General features: G+C 40.4%; 1 protein-coding gene across 2 annotated transcripts in view; it reads right to left on the bottom strand.

Moving 5' to 3' along the window:
* The window catches only part of Gas2 (growth arrest specific 2), a 115,461-nt gene that overhangs the window by 88,773 nt on the left and 5,744 nt on the right, over positions 1-20,944 (bottom strand). For both annotated transcript variants that reach the window (XM_041644225.1, XM_041644290.1), the window contains 2 exons: positions 17,877-18,044; positions 7,599-7,720 (listed from right to left, as the gene is read on the bottom strand). In XM_041644225.1, the coding sequence (XP_041500159.1) occupies positions 7,599-7,720; positions 17,877-18,024 (270 nt within the window). In that variant the 5' untranslated portion in view covers positions 18,025-18,044. Of the gene's footprint in view, positions 1-7,598; positions 7,721-17,876; positions 18,045-20,944 lie in introns of those variants that run through there.

Below are 20,944 nucleotides of genomic sequence, written 5' to 3'. Positions count from 1 at the left end.
TCCCTCCGTAAAGTTATCTACACTAATCCGTCTTTGCTCTAAAACTTGGCCAAAATACAATTTACAGGGTAACTTCAGGTGGCCTTCTCAAGGTTCATTTGACCCCGATATTTTACGGGAATTAGCTAATTTCTGTCACCACTCCACTAAATGGAAGGAAATGATGTACATTATGGCATTTTTTTTTACATGGCCATTAAGATTGACCCCTCTGCTGCTTCTCACTGTCCACCTGAACACATGTTCTTATCAATGCCGTCCCTCCAGGAACCTTCTGCTCCTGCCATGGGTACCGCGGACAAACCTCCACCCCCCCAGCCTCGAGGGGCCACTCCCTCTCGCTCTGCCCAGTCGAGCAACAGTGACAGCTCACCCATCCCTCTTTCCTCCAAGGTCTCTTCTAGGCACAGGAAGGACTCACCTAACGCCTCTAAACATTCTACTTCTAGGTCTCCAGGAGTCCCACGTAAATATTCTTCTAGGTCACCTAACTGTTCTCTTTCTAGATCCCCAAGAAAGTCCCATTCCAGATCTGCAAGGGCTTCGCCTAGCCCCTCCGATAGAGTCCCTCATTCGCCCAGGTCACCTAACCGTTCCCCTTCCTGGTACAGATCTACAAGGGCCTCACCTAGTCCCTCCGATTCAGCTTCACCCCATTTTTCCCACAGCAGGTTGTGCAAGCAGCTGGAGGCTTTCGCCGCAGGTTGCAAAGGCAGCTGGAAGCTTCTTCGGACTCATCCCCTTCCCGCCCTATGCCCCCTAGATCTTCCAAAGCCCCTCTAGGCTCCTGCCTTCACTAATCACCATTCTCCCATTGTTATTCACTTAAAACACCCACACCTAAGGATATCAGGTTCCTAAAAGCCACCGTGGCCCCCTGTCAGATCTGCCAAAAGATAACGGCCCAGAGTTTACTTCCCAGATTTCTCAAAATCTGTCTAGGGCACTTGTAATCCCCTGGAATTTCCACATACCGTACCACCCTCAGTCTTCAGGTAAGGTAGAATGGACTAACCACTCTTTAAAGGAAGCTTTCGTTAAGATGTCACAGGAACTCCACCTCGACTGGGTAAGACTTCTGCCTCTGGCTCTTCTCAGGCTTCGGGCTCTCCCAAAGGGCCCCCTTTTCATTTCACCCTTCGAACTCATGTATGGGCAGCCGGTTTTAACCCCCGGCCTCTCATCGGGAACCTCTCCCCTTCCTGATCACCTGCTCACTCCCCTCCTTTTCCACTTACATTCGCTACTGTGGGACTTCACAGATCACTCATTACCCCAACCATGTGCTAACACATGTCCACCGCCGGTTAAAATAGGAGATAAGGTATTATTCTCACCTCCAGGCCAACGTCCCTCACCCCTTTCCCCTAAATGGCAGGGTCCCCTCAGAGTAATTCTTCTAACTCCCACGGCTGCCAAGCTTGAAGGAATTCCTCATTGGATTCACCTGTCATATCTTAAACCGTTCATCTCCACGGCTCAAGATAATCCTTCATACATGGTAACTCAGACAGGACCTTGTTCTCTTAAGTTCCAAAGGACACCAGGTTCAGCCCCTTCTACTCCAGTCTAAGGAAAACAGTGGTCCCATCCGTCACTTAATCCTCCTGTGTTAACACACCCTCCCTTCTTTAAATTCCTAAATAACCATCCAGCTGTCGTTACAGATATCATTGTCAAATACGGAGTCAAAGGCTCAGGTGGTAAGCAGATTCTTAACAAAGTTCCTTGACATAACAGGTCAGTCACTGACTGCAGCAGTGACCCCTGAAATGTTAAGGAATATACGGTTAAAATCTATTTCTTTTAAGACACTTTCTTTAAGCTCCAGGATGCCAGCCCGACCCACCTAAACAAATCAAACACAAGTGGACCATTAACGGAATAAGTATCATTTAAATTTTTATCATTCTTAACCTCAGACCTCCTAAAACTCCCCCACCCAAATCTCCCCTTTAATTTTCCAAACCTCCTCCCAAACCTCCTCTCCCCTTTAATTTTTTTCTCTACTAATGCAACCTTTGTCTTCCAGCATCTTAACTATGACCCAGCTACTTAGGAGGAGCCAGACAGATGTGATTTCTTCAATCAGCCACCTCAAAACGCCAGTGAACAGGACATAACCAACAGGACATCGTCAGAATAATCAGACACTCCCTGGATCCCTGGACACCCAAAGCCAGCAGGAAGCAGTCATGAGAGACCGGGCTATGCCCCCATTCCCTACCCTTTAAGACCCCCCTCATTTTTTTTTAATAAAACCAAAAGGGTGAAATGTTGTTCCTTTTGGAGACTACAGCTCCCAGCATTCCCCTGGACTACGGATACCAGCACGATGAGAAGCCGATCATGCGCAGGACATTTCTCCCAGACACCCCTGCATTCCCCGTTAAAAACGAGGGTCGCCTCAAGCCTCCCCCCCTCTCTCCCTCCCTTCCCTTTCGTCTCTTCACACCCGTCCCTTACCTGTTGTTACCCCCCCTTCATTAAAGTGCACCCACATGGGACCGCCGCGTGTCTGTGTCTCCTTCCTAACCCCACACCGCCGCGTGTCTCGTGTTTCGTCTCCACCCTCCAACCCCGCAGAAAGAATAACAGGTGGGAAGGAGCTCAGGAAACACACAAGGAAAGACTGTCTGGACCAGGATGTACAAGGATCAAAGTCTTTACTGGATATGACCTGAAGTCAGAAAGCATACAATCTAATCAACAAAACATGCGCTTGTCATCCTACTAGTTTCATCCTAGCAGAAACATTAGAGGGACTGAAAAATGGCTCAGTGCGCAAAACTCAGAACTAGCATGAGGATCTGACTTTGAGCGGCGGCATCAATGTAAATCCAGGTAGGCACTATAGTACACCTGTAATCCCAGATCCTGGAAGTCTTATGTCCTGGGTCAAGCTGGCTTGCTACACTAGCTAAATTGAGGTAAGCTCTGAAACCAAGTGAGAAACACAGCTTTGTCAACACACAAGGTAGAAAACCATCAAAGAAGACAGGGATGAATGTCCACACATGTGACCATGCTAATACACACTATTGACATTGCACACATATACACAAGCAAAACCAAGATCGGAAATATAGGCTAGTAGAAAGATTAGGTTTAGATTCTTTTCATCATTCAAGAACCTCAAATCCTATCATGTTCAGGCTGATATTAGTAGTAAATTTTGTCATGTTTTGATACACATACTAATTAAAGTTTTCATTAAACTGTCATAGTCTTGGCTCAGATATTTCATATATTTACCATATGATTCTATTATCTCTGCTGCAACCACACTATGTAAGGAAGTCACCTATAAAGCAAAGGTAAAACTTTTAACACCCTAGAGAAGCTGGTTCTAAACTGAACATATTGAATTGAACAAATTGAATCCAATTTCTTCATAAGTGGAGTGTCTCACCAAATGAAAGCAGCCATGAAAAATTCTCAGTATACAGCTGAAAGATGTTCTATAAATTGCCTATCATAAACCAAACTTGATTTCAGCATTGAGAGCATTAAATAATTCTTAATACAGAAAACCATGAATATAGCAGATTTCGCACACTTGCTAAAATATGTTTGCCCAGCTATAAAATTCCAAATGAACCATCAATAAAGAAAAGTAAAAGTAATGCTTGGAAAATGAGAAGATGAAATTAAAACTACTAGAAGAAATCATTAAGGCCTTCATGGATATGATGTCTTTAACTAATTCAGAGGAAAAGCTGATAAGCTCGTCTATTGTTATTGTCATTGTTCCTAAATTCAGTATGAAATACGGCATAGCCATCACACACATACACATATATACAATGCACGGACACACAAATACACAGATACATACATGCACACATTGACATATACATTATGCATACACATACACACATACACATTGACATTTACATTATACATACATGCACCAATATACATATACTCACATATGCATGAATATAAAAACAAAATATACACAGACATAAAACACATATAGACAGCATATACAAACACACAGTAATGTACACAAACAGACATATGTACAGTATACATAGGCACACATAACATGCAAATATACACAGACTGATACAAACACACACAAACATGTATATATATATACATACATACAGACATGCAAGACAGAAACCCACAGACACACACAAACACTGACACACATGTAGATGCACATACTCTCATACACAGACACATAACCACAAACACATATGCACACAAATACATGCATGTGTGCAGAGTACATATAAACACTTACACACCCAGACTCACACATATACAGAGACTCACACATGCACACAGGACATACACAGAGACAAACACAGAATAGACACAATGCTGCAGCAAAATTGTTAGATATGTGCAACTGAAAGGGTCTTTTTCTCTCTGGGAAATATTTAATGTAGTCCTAACTCACAGGCTTTAGTAAATTCATTTTCAATTAATAAAATATTAATTAATTAATATTTGGAATAGCAACAAAATGTTATACAATCTTAAGCAATTAAGCTCTGTCTCTCTCCTCTCTCTCCTCTTCTCTCTGTCCATCTCTCCCCATCTCTAAGAAACAGTCTCACGTAGCCCAGGCTGGCCTTGAACTCGATATACAGTAAGGATGACTGTGACCTTCTCATCCTACTGCTTCCACTTTCCACGTGGGGGATGGTAAGATGCGCACTAGCATGCCCCAGCTCTCCTAGGCATCCATCTTCACTATGGAGAAAAGCCTGGTTAAAGAAAGTTTGACAAAAACATACCTATGAATAATAATGACCACTGTGATAGTAACCATTTTGATTTTGATCTTTTGAAAATGCTGCATTGTTCATAGGCAGGGTGCATGCTATGGTGACTTAAGAAATCATTATAAAATACATATATTTTTCCAAAGACACAAAAGAAAATTCAGCCAAGAGCTATTATGCCAAATGAACTCAAATGAGCTTGGGTGCTCAAGCAGCAGAAGTGAAGCGGCACCACATCCTAATCTTTTCTTCAAAACACCAAAGCTAGGTTTGTGTACTAAAGCAAGCTTATCACAGCCACAGTCAAATTTTTGCACTATATTTACCTAAAAAGACTTGGGTTAAGAAAATCCAAATTTTATAAAATCTGACTTCAGTTCTTGTAAATTTGCAAGAAAATTTTTACTTTGTTACTTTTTGCTTAATAGTTTTACTATAGAAATAGAGGTTTTCAAACAAAGAGCTGTAAAACTCGACCTTCACACGTCCCACGTTGTCTGTGCTTTACAGTGAAGACTGAGGCGGTAGTCTATGATGTGTTCACAGTGACTGTGATGCTAACTACGGATATTTACAAAGCACTACTTTTCTTCTGTTAATCTAAAACATTCATTAAGCGTCTAATAACTCTCCTTCATGTATGGAAGGGATGTTGCTGGACTGAAAAAAAAACAGTTGTTAAATAAAAACATACTCATGAATAATAATGGCCACTATGATAGCAATCATTTTGATTTTCATCTTTTGAAAATGCTGCATTGTTCACAAGGTATAAGTTATTTATCCAAAGCCGTTAATTACTACATTATAAGCAATTACTACCAATTCCATATTACAGATAAGAACTAAGATTTAGACACAGCCAGTTAACAGATAGTACAGATTTCTCAAGCTAACCCGGTACACAGGCAAAGTCTCTATACTCCGGGCCCATGCTCTGAGCCTGTCGCATACCTCACTGTCCCATAAATGCAGCTCTGTTGATCTTTCTTTCTAGTTTAAAAAGTCATCTTCCAAAACAAACAAAAACGAAGAACTCTACAGTATTCTTAGTAGGGTTTTCCTCTGTGTGATGCTGACCTTGAACTTTGGTCAAGATAGAACGGCCAAGGAAGCCTAGTGGCTATGCCATTTCCCCCTTCGCTGATTGCTTCAAAGTACAATTTCTGTACAAACTGGCCTCTTTTTAGCATGTGCTTTCTCACTGCTAAACGGAGGTGAATTCCATTAGAGTAGAGATCCAGCATAAGGACACCTGTCTAATATGAAGCTTTGCATGAAGCACTTTCCATGCAAAGCAAGGTCATCAGGAACTAGACTTGGAGTGTGTCTGTTATGTTCTTGCTCATATGCATCCTAGCCAGGGGATGGTACAAATCCCTTAGAATCTGCAGCCTTCCAACTGAGAGAGAAATGGGGAAAGAAAATGCTCCAGTCACCATGCAGCCCAGAGCCATGGTCTCCTGGATGGCCTTTGAGGAATGTGTCCAGGAAGATCTTGTAGGGAAGCAGACAGCACATTCAGGCAGGATACAATCTAATGGCAGTCAGGTGGTACTCATGGTAAGAAAGTGCTGGAAGGCACTGGATTAACTGACAGCATCACAGAGCTGTAATTTAAAAAAGAGCTGGAGCTCGGGTTGGTTTCGTACACAGTAGTTTAAAGAGTGATATAAAATAAGAAAATGTCATAGTGAAACCAGCAGGATGCACAATCAACATCTGTTAATAAAAACTTGAAAAGGAAACCCTAAACAATAGAACTATAGTTCCATAGGAATCAAAATAAGATACATCACACTAAGCGTCTGATGACAGACATGCACACACACTGCGCCGCCGCTGCACCATGGAGGCAGGAACCGTTTATAAACTGCATCTTGCATCCCCCTTGAAATTGTCTTCAACATTGTTTCAATTTTTTCTTCTTTTCCTTACACATTAGAAAAGTATTATCTTGTTTACTCAAAATTAACAAATATTATATTCTCTCAGTGTACTTGTGACAGCTAAGAAGAATAGAACTAAGACACAAAAAGAAACTGAAAATAAAGAAAATAAGGTAATTTGCCTAAAGTTACTTTGTTCAATGATACTACTCATTAAAACACAAAAATTACATTCCAGATAGCTCACAGCAGTATTTCTGACACACTGCTTTTGGAAACAAGACCCCTTCAGTAAACCTTTCTGCTCATTTTTTTACCACTGCATAATGACACAACTATATGTTTACTATTTTTTGACAGCATCTCAGATGAAGTTGTTTGTACACAACACTCTCTTGGAACAGCATCCCTTTTCCATAAGCTTTCATTTAATTAGACTTACTGAAAGGATTATGCATTTTATATAATTAAAAGAGAGGATACATGTCCAATGATTATAAACTTGCTTCTGTTCTTTGTTGCTACTGCAGACCTTGATGCGTTCATTCACACCCAATTCTCACACTGAACTGTATTCATAAGTCACTGCAGAAATAAATGCCTGCTCTCAGCAATGAGGTCTGCACAGAGACCCAAGATGCAGGGACCCGTCTCTCACCAGTGCCTACTGCACAGGGACCCTCCACACAGGAGCACCCATTTCTCACCAGTGCCTACTGCACGGGGACCCTCCACACAGGAGCACCCATCTCTCGGCAGTACGTTCTGCACGGGGACCCTCCACACAGGAGCACCCATCTCTCACTAGTGCCTACTGCACAGGGACCCTCCACACAGGAGCACCCATCTCTCGGCCATGCCTACTGCACGGGGACCCTCCATACAGGAGCACCCACCTCTCCCCAGTGCATTCTGCATGGAGACTTCTGTGTGGGGACCCTCAGTGCTTTCTGCCTGAGGACTTTACCTTGGCAGGCTTGTTGGCATCCATGCTTTCTTTGAATTTCTCCTGCACAGTTGCTGCAAGCTGACAGAGCAAGGCACCATTATCCAACTTCTCCATGAAGGTTTCTGCTGTTATCTCTTTCCCTGAAATACCACAAAAGAGCATTATAAAAACATTCTTTCCCTAGTCTGGGCATCGGACTCACACTAAAGGGCATTATTTCATTAGGAGCTCCTTCTATTCATTTCTAGAGAAATCCCTAAAAGGGGCACTGACTATAAGAATGGTTTATTTAGCATTTTATGTTTTCATTTCATCTCAATATTTTATATTCATTCTAACTGTAAAAATGTTGTATTTCACACTAACTAGACAAAACTCACACCATTTAGCAACCAGATAAAATGAAAATGAGTCAGTGAAACAAAGAGCCAGCCTTCTGGGGAATTATAGAGAACAAAACAATGTATTAGAACTAAATGCATGTTGCCTCTCAGCACCTGGATCTCTCTGGTTAGTTCCATTATCATCCTTGGTAGTCCATTCAATTGCTTTGGGCTGCAAAGCAGAACTGGTATTCCATATCTGTAATATATTTATTTATAAAGACAACAGCTCAGTTGCAAGAATACCCGTTCAGCACTCATTAAAGCAGAAGTTCCCTCCCCAGCAACAGATGAGAAAACCCATGTGTGGTGACAACCAACCACAATCAAAGCACTCAGGAAGTAGAGGCAGGAGGATCAGAAGCTCAAGATCATCCTTAGATACATTTGAAGTTTAAGACCTGCCTGGGATACAAGAGGCCCTATCTTAAAAATAAAAATAAACGAAAGTCGCTGATGAGATGGCTCAAATGTAAAATTCTTGACATGTGAGCATGAGAACCTGAGGTCAGAACCCTAGCACTCATGGAAAGAAAGAAAGAAAGAAAGAAAGAAAGAAAGAAAGAAAGAGAGAGAGAAAGAGAGAGGAGGGAGGGAGGGAGGGAGGGAGGGAGGACAGAGAGTAGCTAAAAAACAAAAATCCTAAGGTACAGGCTTTTAAGCCTGGCATTGAGGAGGCAGAGACAAAAGGTTCTCTGGGGTTTGCTAGCACTAATTTAGCTGAATCCATAAACTCCGAGTACAGTGAGAAACCCTGTCTAAATATTGATGGAGGAAGGTCATTGGTTAATTATAATAAAGAAACTGCTTGCCTCTCATAGGTTAAAACTTAGGTGGGTGGAGTAAAAAGAACAGAATGCTGGGAGGAAGAGGAAGTGAGCTCAGACTCGACAGCTCTGCTCTCTGGAGCAGATGCCATGCTCCCCTCTCCCAGGCACATGCGATGAAGCTTTGACCCAGGATGGACATAGGCTAGAATCTCCCTGGTAAGCCACCTCGTGGGCTACACAGATTATTAGAAATGGGCTAGTCCAGGTGCGAGAGTTAGCCGAGAAGAGGCTAGATATAATGGGCCAAGCAATATTTAAAAGAATACAATTTGTGTGTTGTTATTTTGGGGCATAAGCTAGCCAGGCGGCCGGGGTGCTGGGGACGCAGCCCCGCCGCTCCTATTACAACAAAATATAATTTGAATTAAGTTGGAGGACCAATGAGGAAGATATCTAATGTGGATCTCTGACCCCTCCTTATGCTTAGGCAAACACAGCCATGTGAAGCAACCAGCATACAGGCATGAGCATAAACACACACACACACACACACACACACACACACACACGAGAAAGAAAGAAAAAAACAAAACAAAAACAAACAAACAAAAACTCTTTCGTTCTTTTTAAGCAGAACAATGGTACATAAACAAACCATCACTGGCAACTCCACTAAATCTCATCAAACTATACTAACCCTCATTTCGAAGCTGCAATAATGCACCATTCTTGATTAAGAGCAGGTAATATTGTTGAGAAAGATAAACTTTAAGTGAAAAAAATAAAAACCACTGAGCATTCCCCTCTGAACACAGCCAGGAGAAGGCAATTCCAGGGCTCAGCTTTGCTCCCCCTCCTCCCCACACTGACCCTCACAGGGTCACCACCACTCTTAGAAGCTTCTGGTCCTCATCCCATCATCTCCACACTTGACTGGATCCCAGTTAGTCATTGCCTTTTCTTCCTCCCTTTTCCCTATTCCATATCTTTTATCATTTGCCCCTCTAAAGTATATAATTCAAATACTGTGCATATATTCAGAAATATACTGTCAGCAGCATAATTTCAGAACATTTTATCATATACCAAGGAATCCAAAACCCTTGAGCTCCATGATCCCCCAACTCATGTAAATAGAACCACTTGTGTCTTTCCATACTATCACAACTCAATTTCCCCATGCGCTCCCCTTTGTTTGGGTCTTCATTTTCAGTGGGTTTTGCTGCCTTGATTTCCCATGACATGAAGGTTATTCTGTAGTTTCAAACTGTCTCTTTTGGCCATGCCATCATGGTCTGATGACTAACACGACGGCCATGAGAATGGGGGCTGTTGACTAGGTTCGTAGTCACTTTTTAATGCTGTACACCATTTTTTCTGATTCAGTATTCACTCAGATACATTTACTAATGTTCTTGATACCACCTCTACCTTGCAAAACATATCTATGCAATTTGTACCAACCCAATGACCTGCACTGATGCCTCCAATTGTTTTTGTAATCAAATGCTTCTATCTGCTTGTGGTCCTATTGATCATACCCCTCACAGACGTTCTACTCTTCCTGGCATGGACCTCCTTCTGTGTCTTGCTCTTTCCCTTGTTGAATTCCATCTCTCCTTACTCTGTTTCCTGGAAGTGATTTCCCAGGGCTCACTACTCTCTTCTATATAGTCATTCTCACAGATAGCTTTCATTCTGGGTGTATACCAAATATTTTCTCCTTTTGCAAATAATATGTTTTGTATAAAGTCTACTTCCCTCAATATGCTATAAACCACTTAGAATGTATCTTTTTAAAGTTTCTACAGGACTGGAATGTAGCTTGGTTGGTACAGTCTTGCCTCGCATATACAAAGCCCTGGGTCCTACTCTGAGCACTACAAACAAGAGTTTTGATGCTGCACAGCTATAATCTCAGCACTCAGAAGGCATGGGAAGCAGGATTAGCTCAAGGTCAACACCTTGTCTACAAATACATACATTTTAAAAATGAAGCCTCCTACAGAGGTAAGCATTGTGTGTTAATGTGATGGGCACTGGGTAAATGCAATCAGTAAGCACGCAAATTAACAAATAAAACTTCTAGAAAAACCTTGACCAAACATTGGGGTACATCCAGACCTATTTTCCTATCTTAAGAGAAAGGCAGGTGATGCAATTCCATAGACACTTAAAGACAGCCCCACTGAGTCATATATAAACTACTGATTCAGACTGACGGTATCCACTGTTTGAATTTCAGAAACATCTGTTTAAAATGACTTTCATGCAGTGTGGATGGGGGATTATAAGAGGGACGGGGAGGTAGTGCTTACATTGCCTTTCTCCCTGCTGGACAGCTTACTTTTTAGCCTTTGGTTAAGATAATGACTTCTGCAGCTGGCAAAGCAGCACCACTCTAAGTGTTGACCACAGAGGTTCGCCTGCGCAGGCTGCTTTCATTCCAGAACTACGTGGAGTTCAGTCAACTCAGACACGAACATGAGTCTTCAAACACATAATGCAAGCAGGGCAGATTACATGCTCTGCTCCCAGTATTATTCTAATGAGCAGAAAGTTATCTTGCAAACAGGCATGATGCATAAGTATCAGAAACAATTTGTCTAAAATTTTCAGTTTATAGAGATGTGTTTAAATATCAAAATGAACAAGTTTTACAAGTTCTTCAATGATTTTGTTGAATGACTGTTATAAATTGCTTAGACGACATCCTACCTCTGGAAGGGAACTTGATGTGTTCTCATTTATTTACACTCCACATCAGATTCCGCCTCATATTTTCAAGTGACTTAGATGATTATAATAAATTGAAAAGAATTTTTAATAATGCAAAGAAAAATAGTTTTCATTAAACAGCCATCAGAAATTTGCCCAGAGTCACACTTTTCACTTGATTTGCTTTGGAACTCACAAATGTCCTTTGTCCTGCTCTCTATGAACACTTGACGAAAACTTTACACTGAACATCTGTATCCAATGAAGAATATATTAGGTGTCAGCTTTCAATTCTGTGTATTTTATAACTTAGAAAGGTGGGTTTTCTGGCTAAAACAGAGACTGTTATATACTTTATAGTTGAAATGGACTGCCCCAAATGAAGGGAAAATGCAAGACTGAAAAGTTCTACTTTTAAAAATCCTTTACATGTAATATATTTTTCCATCCAACTATTAAGAGTCATTAAATATATATTTTCAGTGTGCTGTATAATTGTAAGAAGTCAGTTATACCGTTTTTATGGAACGGTGCACCACATCATTTCCATTCCACGCATACCACTAGCAGTGATTAAGGAAAAGGCCGAATACCATGCCAGTTGGGTCTACCCATGACAAACCCAGAGGAGCAGGCTGTGACGAACAAATTACAATTCCTTAAGTAAAGTCAGCAGGCAATTAATAATCCCTGCTTCACAAATCAGGCCTTCATCTTGCTGCGTCAAGGGACTCCCATCTCGTATTATAACACTATGCAAGGTGTCTCTGCAGCCAGAGAATTGCCACGGACTCAGGCCTGCCTTTCCCATGTGAAAGCAAGTCTAGAGAATCAAGAGTAATAGACAGCATAGCTGAAGCATCTATAGACTAAATGAATGACATTAGCATCAGCCTCAGTACTACTAGGAGAGGGCTGGGTAACTAAAGCCAGCATGAGTGTTCACCTGCATCAATGTACAATATCTTTCAGAAAAACTTTGACATAATTTCCATAAAGATTGGCTATGAATCTATAAAATGCTTTAGACTGGCACTACCAGAGGATGGGGACAAGGATCTCTTTATCCTCTATTGGTATAGTCAGAGATGAGTTTTCCCCTCAAAATTTAGCAATACTAGATGCCCAAAGAAGAGACTGCATCTAATATTCGCATTTGACATTTGGACACAATGTGGCAGGCAGGCATGGTCACAGTACTACAGAGTACATGTTACTATCTCTCCCCCTTCCCCCCTTTTTAAAACAAATCCACACAGTTAGCACATAGAGGAATTCAGCCTTCGACCCAGGCCTTCTAGGTTCAAAGTCTATGCTCTCAGCCTTTTGGCTTGACAACTTAAGTATTTACTGAACACACGGTGACTATTTCCTAAATCAAAGCATTCTCCCAAATGAAATTTGATCTTTTTCTTTCCTTACATAGAAACACCACAGAAAGCTTTTTAGGAAAAAATGATCTTGGACTTCGTCTGTGAAAGCGAACAAGGAGCCTGGAACATGACTGAGAAGACCACTCAGCCTTGTTCTAATGACTGATTTGAAACACAGCAGAAGAAAGTTGCTACAGTTTCAATGTCTAAAGATAATCTTGATTCCACAGTACCAAACTCAATTCTAACCCCCCACTGCACCTCCAACCTCAATTTAACAGTAGAGAAACCAAACATGACTCACTTTCTAGCCAAATACAAATTATTAAGCATTACTCATTTTGATAATGAGTACCTTATCTCAAATTACTGGGTATCTTCAAGACTGAATTTTGAAGAGTGTGAGATAGGCTTGTATTGACTAACACCAAGAACATGAGGATCTCAGAACCCAATAAAGGAAGAATCTCCTGTCCCAAGCCTACTGGATAGCAGCTGTGTTTAACAGCATTAGCTTCAACAGATAGATGTTTACTTTTTAATAGATAAAAATGAAGTAGATTTTTAGAAATAACTGAAAAAGTGAAACACATATCATTCATGTTAAACTGGAAACCACTAAATTTTCTTTTCCCTGCATGTATATAATCAGAAAAGCAAATTTGTTACAGTATCAACTACCAATACATTTTCTAAATATCAGTAAAATCGTTTTGGCATGATAGCTTTTGGGGCAACTTAGAAACTATTCAAAAATCCCTAGGTAGATATAAACACACGAGCCTTCATCCTAAAGATGTACAACCATTAATAAAAATGTCAACTCTTTTTGATGCAAATACGTCTTGATTCAATTCTTCTTTAACACAAAAGTCTTTCTTTAAAATACACTACCAGGAGCTCCTTTTATTATCATTAAACAAAACTAATATAAGACAAAGAGAAATTATCATTTTTAAAATACAGAAAAGCTCAAGTGAGATGAACAATTTGTTAGTACGTTGGTCTCAAAGTAAGACCAAAACAATCCTCAGAAGTCCTGCTATCAATCATAGAGTCAGATGCACTTAATTCTACATCACGGATTACTGTTATCACCTGGGGCTCTTCGTTTACTAACACTTTCCATGCTCAAGCAATACTAAGGTTTTTCTCAAGATTTGCTGGCATTAGCCTTTGGATTTATGGTATATTGTACAGACATAAATAATGGGTGAGTAATACTCAGCTCATGAGTAAAAGGAACAGAGTTGATAGCTTACAGTACAGACAGAACCTGTGTGGTTAATACAGACCAGACCTGTCAGCAAGTGGTAACAGCAGCCACCATGCAAGGGGCAGCCCAAGACACCTGCTTACTGAAGATGGTGGGATCTTCCGGTCCCAGCTCTGTCTTTTCTAAATGTTTATCCTAAAACTAGTCTACTAATAGGAAATGCAGCATAGCTCCAGACAGCATTTCCTGTAAGATACCCAACATGTGAGTGGGTGAAGATAACACACAGTGACCTTCTCATCAGTCATGTTGGTCACTTCAGCAAGCACACTTCCCACAGGAAAGCCAGGATTAATACATAAACTGAGCTTGACTAGCTGTTTATTATTGTATCTTTTTCTCCATGCCTAGCATTCTACAATGGTATTTATTTTTGCCACTGATGAAGCAAGAGTAGAGTATCTGAAAATTACAGCATCACATGTCACATTGGAGACATGAAAGTGAGTATTGGTCTATCATCAAAACAAGCATTCTCTTATCCATCAAACTATTTTTGGTTTTCAAATAATCTTCAACTGTCCTTTCAAAAAAATTCACCTTCAATTGACAGTTTATGTGTGGGATCAGAAACATCCAAGTACAATCACTGACTCACTCTCCTTTACAAAGCATATTTTAATAGTTACATTTTAAAAAAGTATCCTAAAAGTTTTCTGCAAGTATGACCCATGAGACCGAACATCTAAAAGCTTTACATTTCTGTCTCACTAAAGAATTTGCTGCTTTATATGGAAACAGAACCAACATGGAGACTGTCACCAAGACAGCTCTAGATTTCAAGTACATAAAAGCTAGGACGAGACACACACACACAGAGAGAGAGAGAGAGAGAGAGAGAGAGAGAGAGAGAGAGAGAGACAGAGACAGACAGAGAGAGAGACAGAGAGACAGAGAGAACAACTATAGAGTAAAGTTAAGTGAGTATTTCTCGGTTGGCCAAAAGTTAATAATTTTTAAAGATTTATTTATCATTTTATCTATGCGTATGTGTGTGCTTGTATGAATGTATGTGTATCACGTGTATGCAGTGCCCACAGAAGCAAAAAGAGGGCAATCTACCTCTGGAACTGGAGTTGCAGATGGTGTGAGTACTGAGAATGATGCCCACGTCCTTTGCAAGAGGAGTACATGAGCTAACTCCGTGAGCATTCCAGTTGCGATAGTAAATAATTTTACATTCATGTTTCCAATGCAAGTGCATGCTAAGAGTTGCTACTACGTGTAAGAGAGCTATCATCCAACAAAGCCATTCGTCTGTTATTCTCTCATTATTATACAAAACATTTATTTTCCTATCTCCAGATGTTTTACCATTTAAACAGTCTCAAGTGTTTAGAGTCCCTTCCAAATTATCATGAAGGTACTGACTTGAGGTCTAGTCTCTGTTTACCTCAAGTGAATTCCCATCCACTCAAAGGTAGTATTCTTTTTTTATACCTTTAGTATCCCTTGGTTGGAAAATTTCTTAAGCCATCAATTTCATTTGCTACAACTACTAATAAATATTTAACAAGATAAACTTAATTCTTTAAAATTTCATTCATTTATAATTCTTTTGCTTATTTATGCTTATTGTCGGCCTAAACTGACCCAAACCAAATCTCCAGACTCAGATTTCTTGGAAACTTAGATTTGGGGAGCTGGAAAGGATATTAAAGAGGATCCCCTCCAACTCCTTCATTTACGGCTGAGGACAGCAAGCCCAGAACAGATAGCTGAGTGACTTTGGGCATGTTTCCTACCAGTGGAACAGCCAGAAGCTGAAGCCAGGTCTCCTGATGCCCAGAGAGGAGCCAGGTTTCCTGATTTCTAATCCAAAGATCTTTCCATTACACACACTGACTCTGTTCTTTGAGGCTGCGCTGGGCTGCTCACACTGATCAAACCCCTTTGAGAATGATCACATCAGCTAAACAGAACACCTTGTTGACCTAGTCACCCAACACTAGGTCATGCCTGTGTAACCAGGCTATGCTGTACTCACTCACCCTTTCCTCCTGGCCTAACATCTCCACGACCCCTTATTCATCACACTATCAATTATGACTCACTAATAACCTTCTTCAGAGTTGTATATGACTCAGCCTCTTACAAGTCCCATAAAAAAGCTAACAATTCACTGAACTTAATAAATGGAACAATAACTTATATCATATTAACTATAACCCAGGAACCATGCTAAATACTATATATATTTTAAATATTTTCGCCGTCAGCAACCTGTAAACAGACACAGTGGATATCTCTCAAAACAATGCACAAAGAGCTCAGGGCCAGGAAGCAGCAGTTGGAGTTCAATCATCAAGATTCTCTAGAGCTATGCTTTGAATTTCTGCATCACAATTCCATTGACAACTCATATCTGCAGCAGATGGCTGAAAGTTAATAGATGACTAACTTCATAGTCATTAGTGTGCCCTGCAAAGACAAAAGCAAGGGAAGCAGCAACTGCCTCTGTCAGATGAAGTTCAAAGTTCCCACTTGGCATGAATAAATTACTACCAAGTGCAAGTCTCTTTCCTTGTGTTAGAAATAGCCCCATGGTAGGGTGGAGGACCCTGCTGAGGGGAGCGAGTTCTTATAATCTTTTAAAAATGGTAGATTGTCTATACTCACATTTGGTAGTTCTGGCTAAACTATAAACTATAAACTCAAAATGTGGTACTCATGACAAAGAAAAAAGTAAGTACCTCCCATAGAAAAGACTTTTTTTATTTTTTATTTTTTTATTAAAAATTTCTGCCTCCTCCCAGCCTCCCTTTTCACTCCCCCTCCCCCTACTCACCAAACCCCACTCTCCTCCCCCTCCCTCTCCAGTCTGGAGAGCAGTCAGGGTTCCCTGCCCTGTGGGAAGTCCAAGGTCCTGGAAAAGACTTTTTAAAGAAAAGCAAATAGGTATATAAGCTAGGATGACCAAGAAAACTATGCAAAAGGATAATGTGTTCCCAATCTTTGCTAGAAATTCATCCAGACAGGTGATGTATGTATTGCTCCAGTGATAAACAGAGTGGTGGCTCCACTCTGCCAGGCACACAGCACTACACAAGCTCTGCTTATCCAACAGTCAAATCTTATATCCTAAGAACTCGGTCAGGGCCGAAAGTTCTGACTCACTCTTCTCTGGGAGATCTGTTACTGGTGATGCTGTGGCTAAATATGACAAATCTGTGCCCTTTGTGGTTGCACTTTCACGCTCAGAACTCACCACACAAAGGCGGCATCTTTAGTAGGCGGTATCACTTTCCTCACCAACAATGCTTTCTCAAAAAGGCACGGTAAAATGAAAACAGAATTTAGTTCAAAGCTAAATTACTCCAGTCAGCCCATTTGGACAAAGCATAGGCGTTCTCCTCGAGTTCAGACACTCAGCAGTTTGGGAAGGTGCACTGTAAAAGTAGGGCAACGGAGACAGGTTCAGAGGCAGATCTCACAGAGCCTGCGGTCTGAACCAAAGCACGGGTCAAAGCGGTCAGCTGCAAACTGACGAGTCAAAAATAAATCAGAGCAGAACAGAAACAGTATAAGCAACCTGACCGCAGATTTCCACATTCCAGTGCAGGACGTTGGAATATGAAACACAGCTAATGTGAGAGGCACTGGGAAATTCATTTAAATTTCCACAGGCTTCAGGTTTCCCAGATGAAAATTCCCAATAAAGAAGGCCTTTCTTTCCCAGGGGTTGTCACATGCTGGGGAGAAGGACACTATGAGAGGAGGTAAAACACACAAGACTCTGTTATCTTTGCTCACCAAGTGATATCTTATAACCTTACCTAATAGATTGGTCAACCACAAGGCCAAGTCTTCTTTCATCGGTAGCAAATTAGCTTCATGTCTGCTGGCCAGCCACTGGCTGTACTGATGCATATCAGACAGGCCAGGTCCGCTGCGAACCTTAGGGCTCAGGGCAGTGCACATCATTTATCCACTCCTGACACCTGCTGTGGAGACAAAAGCGCAAGCGCTTTTCATACAGGTAAAATTTCTAAAACTCCACCACTATGACAAGGCCCATCCATGAGATTCCGTGAGGTTAGATCAGGTCATTAATTATTAAACCCAGAGACACTACGTGTTTTATTTGTCTGGCTCTCTCACTTTTAGCCAGCCACTTGGTAACAGCAACAACCAAAGGTCAAGGAGAAAGTTAAACAATAAATGCTTAGCTCATGAAAAACAATGTATTTGGAAAGGGCCAGCTTCGGGAACAAGAAATCCCATTTATGCAAACACAGTAAGATGTGGTTACATTGAGGTTTTAATGTCCGATCTTTTTTTTAAGCAAAGATTTCTACAGAATTTGAGTGCTGAACATGAGCACTCACTTGATTCCCACAATCCATAGAAAATACTTGGGAACTGTTGGCAAGAGGGATGCCTAAAAATTAAGCAAGCATGATGCAGTTTGTGGGTGGTGGCAAACTCACCCAAGGACTCGTGATTTAGAGAACTGAGTATTGGGTAGGAGATGAGGGGTCTTAAAAGAATCTCCACTATAATTCTGAAAGACCAAGATCAGAGGGGATCGATGGCACAAGCAATCTAATTCCACGGCATCACAGTAGAGTTGGGCTAAAGTCTTGATCTTCAAACCCCGAGAACTCTTTCCATGAAGACGGTCGGACAGCACACACTAGCTGAAGAGAGTGCCTAATAACAACTGCCTCCAGTGGCCTTTGCCCTCTAGCATGATTTTCTCCTGGCTCTGAATCTTCCTGATTTTTGTTCTGCAAATTGAGTTTTGTTTGTAATCATTTTAGAGTAGAAATACTCCAATGTTTTACATCTAAATGTTAGAAATCCTGTGATAATGCACAGTGCAATAAAAAACAAACAACTAAAATGTGATTATTTCATAACCCGAGCACTTCCCTGTATGCGAAGTTTAGAACCTTTATTTGAATCATAAAAAAGGATTTAAATGAATAAATACTTTAAACTACGCAAATATATTTAAGTTGGTGTTAAATATATCATCTTTGCATGAGCTATTTTTGGGGTAATACAGACACAAGTAACTCAAGGTGGCCTCAAAATGCTATCTATATAACTGAGGGTGACCTTGATCTTCTGATTCTCCTGTCCCTTCTCCTGAGTTCTGGGATTAAATCTCTGCCCACCATACTTGTATATAAAATACTGGGAAACAATCTCAGGGCCGCTTACATGGTAGGCAAGCACTCTCTTTGTGAGCTACAAATCTGCCCTATATGAACTATTTGCAAGACCTGGTTCTACTTAAGTAAAATAAATAAATTGAAGCTATCTTTTATCTGAAATAAAATTATTCCACTTTTTGTTTACAATAGCTCAATCATTTCATTTAGAGTCTTCTTTAGCCTGACCAGCTCTAGCTACAAATCAATATAATCACAAAATAAGCAAAAGAAGTATAATCAAATGACAATAAACACAAGAGTATTTGCAACAGGCAAGCTGTTAGCACATGACATTCTAGATATTTCATCTGAGAATTTCAAAGTGACCAAGTTACATGCTACCTTTGTGGTTTTACTTTTTCAAACTTTACACAATGGTCCTTTGTAGTTATTCCCAAACTCTAATTTATTTAAATTAATTTCTTTTAAAAGTTTAAATTTGAATAAATAATCTAGTTATATTCATTTAATTCAAAATGTGGTTATCTCCAAAATCGTAGAAAACAATTTTGTTGGGAGAGGTAGTAAATACTTAAAGTATGTAATTCATACAGAACTGAAAGATACAGATGCACTTACTCTTTTGCCATTCTCTAGGTATCTGAATTGAAACATTAGGAAGTTGATCTGTGTTTATTACACCTTGTCATAGGCTCCAAGTTTGTTAAAGAGTTGGAATTTTGCTGTTGTTTACTCTCTCCCAGTTAATATCACCATCAGAGTTTCTCTAAACTTCTGTGTTTTAACATCAAAAACACCTGAAATATTTTCAATCCCAATTCTTTTAAAACTATGCTCATTAGCAGCAAATCAATACCTCTGTCTGTAGCTAATCAGGATCTTACAGGATGGCTAGCCTGTCAACATGCATGTAATCAATCATATATCTAAGCAAAAGAGTCAGACACTTAAATAACTAATTGAAACCTTAAAAGGGTTACCTCCAAAATGCCTCCTTCTCAAGACACAATCTCTCCCACCACTTCCCTGAAAGTGAGATACAGTCTCACAGTAACTCTACCTCCACCCTATTGTGTGCCCTGTGACTCCCACTGAAGCTTCAGAGCCCTGTGTCGCTCTACAAAGGCAAGAAGACGCCTCAGGTTCTGAAGCTCATTGTCCAGCGCAGAATCCACCAGGGGATCGCTTACAGTGAGCCTAATGGCATGTCACAGTTCCAGTGAGTCAGAGGGACACAATCCTTCCCCTCAGCAGTTCTCAACAGTGAAGTTGTTATTTTCCTTGACAGTTGCACCTTTATTTCCCATGCAACCGCTCTTGCGTTTCACCAGAAATGTAATCCAAACTATCTCCTAATATGAATTGATGAAGCACTAAAAAGAATAAAGATAACTAACTAAGCTAGTTTTATTTTGATAATTTGTACATAACCACAATTTTAGTAGAGACGATCAGTTAAAATAAGGTCAGATTTTTTCCAGAGGCCAATGTGAGAGAAAGAAGGCTTAAGGGTAACTCAAATACTATAAAGGTTAAAGGACTTAAACTATGATAAACACAGAGAGACACAAAGATATTTTAACAGCCAAGACTGTCTAAGTCCTCCCTAAAAAAAAGAAAGATGGGCAACCTGTTTTCTCTTGTTCCATTATTCATACTTAAAACCATCACTATATTGAGCATAACCCAGTGGGTTTCCTTAAAGTCTCTATATTCAGGCC

This window comes from Microtus oregoni, unplaced genomic scaffold (genome assembly GCF_018167655.1).
Source record: "Microtus oregoni isolate MIOR12 unplaced genomic scaffold, Mior012 000000F_ref0000247, whole genome shotgun sequence".
In the NCBI taxonomy this organism is placed as follows: Eukaryota; Metazoa; Chordata; class Mammalia; order Rodentia; family Cricetidae; genus Microtus; species Microtus oregoni.
The sequence above is the reverse complement of the archived record's forward strand: the minus strand, read 5'-3'. Positions and strand labels throughout refer to the sequence as shown.